The sequence below is a fragment of the Orycteropus afer genome, unplaced genomic scaffold, assembly GCF_000298275.1.
Source record: "Orycteropus afer afer isolate SDZICR_OR568_19922 unplaced genomic scaffold, OryAfe1.0 scaffold00001, whole genome shotgun sequence".
Classification (NCBI taxonomy): domain Eukaryota; kingdom Metazoa; phylum Chordata; class Mammalia; order Tubulidentata; family Orycteropodidae; genus Orycteropus; species Orycteropus afer.
The window spans coordinates 20,978,249-20,989,531 of NW_006921588.1; the positions used below are offsets into that span (position 1 = coordinate 20,978,249).

The 11,283-nt window shown below is 38.4% G+C and overlaps 1 protein-coding gene across 1 annotated transcript in view; it reads left to right on the plus strand.

Moving 5' to 3' along the window:
- The window catches only part of PDE11A (phosphodiesterase 11A), a 592,677-nt gene that overhangs the window by 305,240 nt on the left and 276,154 nt on the right, over positions 1–11,283 (plus strand). Inside the window, exon 6 of the mRNA XM_007937915.2 lies at positions 3,159–3,291. Coding sequence (XP_007936106.1) covers positions 3,159–3,291 — 133 coding nt within the window. The remainder of the gene's footprint in view (positions 1–3,158; positions 3,292–11,283) is intronic.

The window sequence follows — 11,283 nt, forward strand, 5'->3', positions numbered from 1 at the left end:
TTTTTTTTTTTTTTTTTTTTTACTTATTTCTCTATATGTTCTTTCCCTGAAAAATCTCATCCATTTTAGTCTCCCTGAAGATAATCCCAAATCTGTAGCAGTATTTTCACTCTTGAGGTTTGAGCTGGGTTCTGGTCCTTGATTTTCAACAGTGACCAATATGCCTTAGGCTTGCAGAGAGTCTAAATTATCTCTCTTCATCTCCCGACTCCTCCAAACAACCCTCTTCTGCTACTAGTGCCACAAGAATTTTGGGACCAAAGGTAAGCTTATACTGCAGAACCTTCTGCAGTGCCTCTTGAATCACCAGCATCATCCCCTCCCACCTGCATGACCTCAGTGGTCTGCTAGGGGCTCTTCCCGCCTTCAGTAGCTCCTTAGCCTGTTCTTCTTGTGCATTGTCCTTGTGTTAAGCTTCCTAAAATCACAGCTTGAATCATGTCACTCCCTTGCTCAATAATCTTAAATGGTTCTCCACTGTCTATAATTAAGTTCTCAGCAACTTGGTTGAAGCCTCCACCCTTAAACCCTTATCTACATTTCAGTCTCATTCCCCACAATATATATCCCTTGTCTGTCATTATTCCAAGAACACGTCTTGCACTCTCCTGCATTTGCTCCATTTGTTCATGCTGTTTCCTCTTCCAATAGTGCTTTCTTCTCTCCTCTCCAGTGTCTCCTTGCTGACTTCTCATCTAGTCTGAAAGGCCCAGCTTAAAGATTTTAGACACCTATTGATAAAACTGGGAGCTCTGGTAGCATAGTGGCTAAGGCACTTGACTGCTCACCAGATGGCTGGCGGTTCAAACCCATCAGCCACTCCTCGGAAGGAAGGTTGGGCAATCCTACTTCCGTAGTGATACTGCCTCGGAAACCCAAGGAGGGGTCGCTATGAGTCAGGGCTGACTCGACGGCACATAACAACAACAACAACATTGATAAAACTCACTCCTTCCTTGGTCCTCTGCCCCCAGCTGTCCTCTCCTCTGTCTTTCTCAGGCTCTTCCTCAGTCCTCTAACCAGACCCACTTCTTCAACATGGTCCTCATCCCCAGGGTACCCTGCAGCTTTTCTTTCCATTACGCACTAGGTTAGCATTTTCCAAAGTGTTTTATCACAGAACACTTTACAAATTATAGTCCGGAATAAAGTACACAGACAGCACAGAATGAATAAACAGACCAATTAATCCCTGTAAGAAATGGTCAGAATTCAATCCATGTGCCTTTTTAAACTCATAGATGACATCATTAAATTGGATCCTTCTACCAAGTGCATCAGCCACTCCATGGGAGAAAGATGGGACAGTTCTGCTTCTGTAAAGCTTACAGCTTTGGAAGCTTATGGGGCAGTTCTATTTTGTCCTGTCGGGTCACTATGAGTGAGAATTGGTTCATTAACAATGGATTTATTTATTTATTTTAAATCAGATGTATAATCATGTTTCTTTCTATATTTTTCTTTCATTGAGCACAACATAAAATTTCATTTCTCACAAGTATAATGTAGCAAAGGAAAAATGAAGCATGGACTTTATTATTATTATCTTCTGTTTTGTTTTAGGAAATAAGACTTCATCTTATCTCTGCAGTGCTCTTTTTACCATTCTGATTTAGGCACTATCTAAGGAGTATAAAACTTAGCTTTTTGCTAAGGTGTCCATTTTTCTACCAGAACTTCAAAGAGAATTAGTTTATGTACTACTAATGTTTAATATGAAACAAGGGATCAATAACATTATAAATGCATGTTGCACTTATATGACATGGATCAGCAATCATCATCGATGGAGCATATTAATGATGGTGAATAATACTGATACTTCCCATTCGTTTATGCATCTGGCAACCTCCCTATGCCAATTCGTAGCATTCCCAGTATGGCAGAAATTCCACTAGACACATTATTGCAGAATAACAATGATGATATATGTATATGTTGTGTTTTTCTTACATATAATATACATTTTAAATTAAAAATTTAACAAAGTTATTACTTCATTGCTGTTATTTTTGTGGTGGGGGTTGCTGTCAAGTTGATCCTGACTCATGGCGACTCCATGTGTACCGAGTAAAACTGCTCCATAGGACATTCCAAGCTGTGACCTTTTAGAAGCCAATCACCAGGATTGTTTTCTGAGGCACTTCTGGGTGAATTCAAACCACCAACGTTAACTAGTAGTCAAGCCCTTAACCATTTGCACCACCCAGAGACTTTTATTAACATCTTACAGAACCGAAAGTTCCACAGAATGCAGTATGGAAAACATCGCCTTGGTTTGCTTTCATTCTTCTACATCATATTTCACTTATCATCTGCCAAGCCACAAATTTAATTTCCTCCATGGAAGTTTTCCTTGATAATGTTCATTCAAGCAGTATAATTCTGCATCTCCTTATGTCCTAGCTATGCTGTGTGGGTAAAAAGATGGAGGAGGGAGAGAAAGGGGAATCTCACCAGTTCTTACGTTATTTTTGTAAATTTGACATTTGTAGCAAAAGTGATAAAAGGTAAAGTTCATGAAACCATTTAGCATAAAATCACTTGTTTAAATGGATATTAAATTCTTCATGTTAGGGGTCGGTAGAGTTAAAACAGACTTTTAAATGAGATTTTGTAACTAAGCAATGTGCTTTTTATTAAGAAATATACTCTGAGACTAAAATATTAGTTTCACAACTACAAAGATGATACTTATCTTGCTATATTAAAAATTTTGTAAATTCTCTATTTATTTCCTGGTTGTCCCTCATTCATGGATTTAATTTTACCTGGTGCCAAATCATCTAGTCCATTCAGCTGGGGGATAGAATGTGGAGATTGAGGAATTTCCTTCGGCTATGACCTTGGGGCCTTATGGTCAATTTTGGTTATTACCTGATTGTTTTATGTCTGCCTGTGGTGGGGCAGTTGTGCTCTGCCAGTTGCTGTCTGGATCATAGATAATCTATAATTTCCACCCATGGATTTCATTATTTTATATTATAGCAGCATAGTCTTTCGAGTTAGCTACTGATAATTACCTCACTATTGTTCTGTGATTAATGTCACTTATCTCATCTTACTGAGGGTAAATAATCCTGCTATTATTATAGTTTTGTAAAGTTTCTTCCAAACAAGTTTATCTTCCTCTCCTTTCTTACTGCTTGCCTTGGTAGTTTCAAAGAAAGCATGGAGAAATCATCATACTCCGACTGGCTAATAAATAACAGCGTGGCTGAGCTGGTTGCTTCTACAGGCCTTCCAGTGAACATCAGTGATGCCTACCAGGATCCTCGCTTTGATGCTGAGGTAAGAAGAGTTCTCTGGTTACGGACAATACCAATGGTTTGCAATAACAGAAGTCAGCTCGCTGACTGAAGCAAAAAAGGGCATCATACAGATTGGCAGCAACCCCTGAGTTTACTGGCAATTCTTTTGCATCCTTCCCCGTGATCTGATTTTTTTGCATTGCCTACTGTTGACTGAAAGTTAGAAAATCATATCTACTTGGATTTGTAGCAAAACCACTATCTTAGTCTGATGCACCTTTATGATTTGGTATATTTGAAATATGTACCAAAATATTGGATAATAAAAATATGTATATAACAGTTATTTCCCAATAGATTCTGGAATAACTGCCATATTTTAAAAAATAGCTCTGAAGAAATAGTAATCGGTTGGTGCAATTGTTTAATGTTTATTATGTTAGAGTACTGTGCTGATACACAAAATATATTAAAATAATACAGGTTCTGACTTGCAGAATTTTAAATTCTATCATAGTATAGAGTGCCATACTGATAAATTCACATGAACATATAAAATGTTTCATATATACATATATATATATATATATATATACATACATATATATGTATTGTGTGTATAAACTAAGTTTCTTTAAATAAATGAAAAATCTCTTATTCTAGATTACCAAGCTGAGATCTGAAGAATAACAGGAGTTTTGTTGGTGAAGAGGGTGAGGAAATGTGTGTTCTAGGCAGGCTGAGAGAGTTTGAGGAGTTGGGAAACTGAGATTAGTTTAATGTGGCTGAAGGCCAAATTGAAGAAGGCTGGAGAGGGAAGCAGGGAACTGATCATCATGAGACTTTGAAAGCTGTGTTCAAGAGTTTGAGTGTTTATCTTGGGTTGTGGGAAACTTGTAGTTGTGTTTTAAATGGAGGAGAAACAGGAAGTGTATTTTGGCCACAGTACCAGAGATAGATCAGTAATGCCAACAACTGAACATTTAGTCCATGCAGCCCTGAGAGGTAGGTGCTATCATCCCCATTTTACAGAAATTGAGAGCCGATCTGTGACCCTCAGGGAAGACAAGCATTCAGTCCTACACTTTTCAGACACCACAACCCTTACTGTCATCCTGCCTTATGCTGTCTCCATTGTCAGGAGTGGGACACAACTGTGGCCAGGGAGGCCAGGAACTGAATCTAATTTTTAACATCAATCAGGTCATCTTTACAAATATCTGCAAGAAAATTTTTTTCTAGCATTTTTGAGCACTTATAAGATACCATCTACCATTCTAAATGCTTTATTTGCCTTATTTTTCAAAATAATAATATTTTATTGTTTGTTAAGTGAAGGTTTACATAGCAGGTTAGGTTCCCATTCAACAATTCCTACACAAGTTGTTCAATGACACATTCTTCACAATGTGTGAACCTTCTCATTATTTCCATTCCAGCAGTTCCATCTCCACTAATCTATTGATTCCATTTCTGTAAGGAAATTTTAAATTCCCAAAACTCATCTCCTTGGTCGACCTGCCTAGAATGCCCTTCCCCCTGGCTACATTCTGTGTGTGTTTCCTACTTCTTCTGGCCTAGGTTAGAGGCTCCATCCTTGGAAATCGTTTTATGATCTTCCAGTCTGGGTTGAGAGCCCCTCTTGCATACTCCTTGAGCTGTCTGAATGGTGACCACCTTCTAACTCTCTTCAGTGCTGATACATTAAATCTGAACTTTGAGTTACCTTCCTCGTGAAAGTATACAATCCAACGCTTCTGTAGTTCTATGTGGAGAGCACCAGCACCTTGGTTCTTTGATTGACACCATGAAAATGATTTACTGATCTCAATATCTGTATACTGTAGCATTATGATTGGGTTAGGACTGACATGTGAAGTCTTACCTTTTGCTATGTTTCTCTTCTCCTTGATTTCAAAGAAAGGATACAGATGAATAAATTTCTATACTCATACTTTTATTGACAGATATTCTCAGTATTTTATTATTGATATCAGTAATAACTGAACAAATAGAAATGCTTGCTATACAAAAACAGAAAATCATTACTCAACAATTCATCATTACAAAGTCAATATATTTGATTAGATGTCAAGGGATAATGGTCATTTCCTAACCCAAATTAAAGTGCTAAATTTTATAAGAGTTGCTATTATTCTGCTCTGAGTTTTGGACCTTAAAGGGAGTCAAATTCTGGGGGGAAGCAAAAAAAGTCAACAAATTACATCATTGCTTCTTCTTTTTTTTTAATCAACTCATAAAACATACAAAAATATAACAAAACATGATGCAGTGCACATGTGTGTAACTCACCATGCAGTTTAGGGAGAAAAAAAAAAAAACATGATCATGACTTTTGAATCCTTGCATTGACCTTCCTTAATCCCATCTTCTTGCTTTCCCCCACAAAGGTAATCACCACCCTGATTTTGAATTTTTCATTACTTTGCTTCTTTAAGGAGCTCTGATGGTACAGTGGTTAAGGCATTTGGCTGCTAACCAAAAGGTTGGCAGTTCAAACTCACCAGATGCTCTATGAGAGAAAGATGAGGAAGTCTGTATCCTTAAAGATTTGCAGTCTTGGAAACCCTATTCTGTGCTATAGGGTCACTGTGAGTCAGAATTGAGTAGATGGCAGTAGGTATAGTTTTTGCTTTTCTATATGAAATTTTGCATATTTCTGAACTTTATATGAATTGAATTATACTTTATGTATTTTTCTGTGTATTTTCTCTTTTCACCCAGTGTTATGCTGCTGAATTGTGTGGACTTGTAATTTATTTATTTATTTTCACAGTTCATCCATTGTATGAATAAATCTCCCTTCATTCATCTATCATAGTGTTGATGGACATTTGGATTATTTTCAGTGTTCTGCCATTACATACAAAACTGCAAGGCCATTCTTGTGCATGTTTTTAAATGCACATGTGCAAGAAATATTCTAGAGTCCATACCTAAAGGAAAAGACATGCTAGGTCATAGGCTTTGAGCATTTTCACCTTTACTAGGTAATGAACACTTCTGGTCCAACTATCACTATTTTTTTTCTTTATGAAAAATATCACATTTAACAAAAACAATTAACATCTCACAAATATTTCTTGCAAATACAATATGATGAGCTTGAATATACTATATCTTATGTCTGTAATCAGCCTTTAACCACATCTGTTCCTGATTTGTGATGTAGCCATTTTACATTTTTCCACACTTACAGTTCTTTCCAGTAAGGCAACCTGCCCCCTAATCTATATAAAGAACACCATGGACTCTCAAGTAAGAAGGCATAGTGATTTCTGTGGAATTTGGCATAAAAATTTCATGCCCTGATACAGTAGTTACAAGCAGGATGTCTGAAGACAGTAAACTGTGGAGGATTAAGCAGTGACTATTTAGTGAAGGCATATTCTTCCCTATGATAAAATAAAGCATATACTCAGAACATCTTTATTTCTTAGTATTCTACCAAAATGTTTTCAGTCAGCCACAGAGCTAATGTTGGATTTTAAGTCAAAATCTGAAGATGCCTCATACCATGGTCTTTATGTGTTTATTTTGCATAATGCTGGGATTTAAAGTAACCTTGAGTTTTTCTTCTCATGCTGAGAAACAAATAAACAACAACAGCAAAAAAATGATTTTAGAAAGGAATTCATCAGTGCAGATGCAGGTATGTGTATGTATGCGTTTGTGTGTATGAGAGAAAGAGAGATGTCTATCTGAACAGTGGCATTTAGTAGATATGTCCTATAAATGTGTGTGTCCATGTGTTGTGTATATGTGTGTGTGCTGTGTCACACAAAGATAAGCACAATTATGTGTCTGCTTAGGCTTTCTCCCTCCTAAAGTACATTTTTCTTCAGTGACAGCTGTCAACTCTTCATATTAATAATGAGTGAAATAAGATTCTAAATTGAAGCCACAGCCTTCTCTAAATAGGCTAAAAGATTTGAAACTTCTCTCTACAAAGCCAGATTAAGATGATGTAACCCATAAGATAAAGACTAACCATTTCAAATAATCTTTTTTCATTAAGGAATTAAGTATTTCCTTTAACTGAAAAATAGAGTCCTTGGGTGGTGCAAATGATCATATGCTCAGCTGCCAACCATAAGTTTGGTGGTTCAAGTCACTCAGAGGTGCCGTGGAAGAATATCCCGGTGATCCACTTCGGAAAACCAGCCATTGAGAACTCTGTAAAACACAGTTCGACTCTGACACGCACGGGTTCACTTGAGTCAGAATTGACTCAAAGGCAACTGGTTGTTACTGATTCTGACTGAAAATGAAATTGCTTCATCTTTTCACCTACCAGTCACAGTCATTCTAAAGTCATCCTCGAGACAGAGAACAACTTCTGGAACTGGCTTTCCTTCCTTGTAGTGTTTGGGTCCTCTCTTCTTGAGTCTGATGCATGGGTACATACTTATTCCAATAATCATAACTGAGTTGCTACATATTGGTATTAGAATATCTTGTTTTTAGATGCCATCAAGTTGGTTCTGACTCATCATGACCCTATCTATGTACCACGGAACAAAATGTTGCCTGGTCTTGGGCCATCTTCACAATCACCCTTTGTTTGAGCCCCATTATTGCAACCTCTATGTCAATCCGTCCTGTAAAGATCTTCCTGTTTTTCACTGACACTTCCTCTACTTTACCATCTACATGATGGTAGACTATAAGGGAACAATATAAAATCTGGAATTAGTGTCGATTGCTTTTTTGTTCTCTGCACTGACTTCTCTCAGCTGTTTGAGGTTAGGAAACAAGAATGATGACATTTGGAAATGCAACATGGTATATACTTTTCAAAGCATTTTCTATTTTTCCTAAAGATTTTCTAACCCTAAATCAGAACGGATGGCAAATGACAAAGAAACTACCTAATAGATTAAATTTGCCAGCAACACAGTTATCCTGAGCACCAGAATCTGTTCTAAAGTTCTTAATGACTCACTGGCTAATTGTGGCAAACTGAATTCTCTTTACTGAGCATTAAGAAGGACCCCAGTTTATCAGAAAATCTAGTGACATAGGATAGAATATCCCAAAATAGATTGGCCATGTTCTGGGGTTTCATATTATATATTTTAGTTAATAGAACTCTTAGAGATTTCTGTAATTTACAGGTGAGAAATGGAGATTCTGAGAGCTGAAATGGCTTGCATAAGTCGACACAACTTCCTTGAGTCAGAACAAAGATCAGACTGTGGACTTTCTGTCTCCTAATTCCACGCCTTTTCCCTGAGCAACTGCTCATTGGGACCATAAGCTGCTAAGAGTTTGCCTGGGCAAGAGTTATCACTCCTTTCCTTACTCAGTCCCCATAAGCAGTTCGAACATATAGCCAGCAGACATACCCTTTGTCCTGACTGCTCCACTCATTAGCAGAGTGGTCTTGGGCATAGTGCTTAATTTGTAATATGCAAAAAAAAAAAAAAAAGGTGGCTCTCAAGTGATTCTGACTCGGGAACACCGTGTGCTCTACACTGAGTAGAACTGCATTTATTGTATGGGGTTTTCAATGGCTATTATTTTGGAAGTAGATCCCCAGGCCTTTTTACCAAAGTGCCTTTGAGTGGATTCTAACCTACAACTATCTCGTTAGCAGCCCAGCCATTAACCACTTACAGTACCCAGAGGCTCTGTAATATGCAAAATCCTACATAAATGCTTTGTAAACTGTGTCAAAAATCCAAACCCAACCACTGCCATCAAGTCAATTCCAACTCATAGCCACCTTATAGGACAGAATAGAACTGCCCCATAGGGTTTCCAAGGCTGTAAATCTTTACAGAAGCAGACTGCCACATCTTTCTCTTGTGGAGCAGCTGGTGGGTTCTAACTGCCTACCTTTTGGTTAGCAGCTGAGGACTTGAATCCCTGCACCACCAGGGTATCCGTAAATGGTGCCAAATAAATAAGCCTCACTGCCATTAAGTCTTTTCTGACTCATAGTGAACCCCATTAGGTTTCCAAGGCTATAAATCTTTACAGATGCAGACTTCCCAGTCTTTCTCCTGTGGAGCAGCTGGTGGGTTTGAACCACCGACTTTATGGTTAGCAGCCAAAATGCCTTAAACAGTACACCACCAGAACGCCTTGTAAACTGTGCAGTGCTGTATAAATATTAAGTGAAGATATCAGTCTGATTGAAGACTAATTTTTTTAGTTCCAGTGAGGAAGCTAGAAGCAGGTTCTTTTTTTTTTTTTTTTTTTTTCCAGAGCTACAGATAGACCGTGGATTAAGGACAAGCAAGCTTTACTGTCCCTTCCTCCAAACAGTGGGCAGGAAGAGAAAAGTCCCTAGCTAAAAGGAGGAATTAAGAGTATTTTTCTGTAGACAGTAGAAAAGGGATAGTGGTTATAATCTGATAACTGTAGGACTTCATGGAAACCAGGTCTTTCCTTGTCTGCTCAGGGAGGCAGCAAGGCTGGGAGGCAGCTGGAAGTGATGTGATGAATCAGGGTTATAAATCTGTGTTCACACTCTGTTTCTACTCTTTAAAGGTTATGAGGCCCTGGGCAATCAAGCCTCTCTGAGATTACCTTGCTCATCTGTAATATGGGAATAGTATTTTCCTTGCCTTGTGAGTATTGTCCGCATTAAATGAGATAATGCCTGTAAGGCATTTGGTCCAGTACCTAAGACATGGTAGTTGTTCAATAAATGGTAGTTTTTTATGATTTGTTTACATTGTTGTTCAATGAAATTGCTCAGCAGCAACTAATGAATGACTTGCTAAGGGATCATCTCACGGATTCTTCAGATCTCTAATTGCTGGTGCTGACTCCAGTACATGTACTCTTGTGTGTATTGTAATTTCTTTTCCAATTTGGATTAACATGGGAAGTTTGCCAATTTGGGGAACATTATACCAGTGGCTAGTTTCTGTTATCAAAAGATAATTTACTCTATCAAACTTTGCTTTAGTGTTGCAGTTAAAGTGATAAACTAGATTTCCAATTTCTGTCTTTTCCACATGTAATAACTTGTGGAAAGTCCTCAGAAACATTGCCCAAAGATAGGCAGCAAGAGAATAATCTTTATTTTGAAATCTCTGTTTTGAAACTGTTTGTCTTTCTTTAGATATAAGCTACAAAAGAATATCTTTAATATGATATAAACCCCATACCATGTGCTGTCAAGCCCTTGCTGAGAGGGTTATGGGGCGAGTAATCATAGTTGTCCACCTGCTGGGTGTTCTCTTTGTGATTGTGTTAAATATTCTATAGAGTTCTCTCCTTGGGATGAGCAGGGTAGATTTAGTGGGCGAGTTACAGTGATTACTTGCCTTCTGTTTGCCTGTTAGAGCTGACACTTAGAGTGGCACCTGCTGAGCTTCATAGCCTGCATGGTTTTAAGACCAAAACCCTTGGTTCATGGGTGGAAAATTATGACAGAATATCTCCATCAAATAGTCACAGAGCCAGAACTAAGTTTCTGAGCTTTACAGTCTTCAACCTTATGAAGATCACTATATATGTGTCTGTTTCAAGAATCTATTATCCTTAAAATGAATGGAAGACAGACCTACTAAATATAACTGATAGTTGTTCTGTGCCGTCGAGTCGGACTCGACTCACAGTGACCCCTCCTTGGGTTTCTGAGGCAGTATCACTATGGAAGTAGATTGCTCAAGCTTCCTTCCAAGGAGTGGCTGGTGGGTTTGAACAACCAGCCTTCTGGTTAGCAGGCAAGTCCCATAGTCACTACATTACCAGAGCTCTAATATAACTGATTATGTGTGTGTGTGAGTGTGTGGGTGTGTATATATATGTTGTTGTTGTTGTTAAGTGCCGTCGAGTCGTTTCTGACTAATAGTGACCCCATGCACAGCAGAACGAAACACTGCCCGATCCCGCGCCAGCCCCACAATCCCTGCTATACTTAAGCCCATCATCGCAGCCACCGTATCCATCCGTCTCGTTGAAGGCCTCCCCCTCTTTCGTCGACCCTCCACCCTACCAGGCATGACATCCTTCTCCAGGGAATGGTCCCTTCTTACAACATGACCAAAAT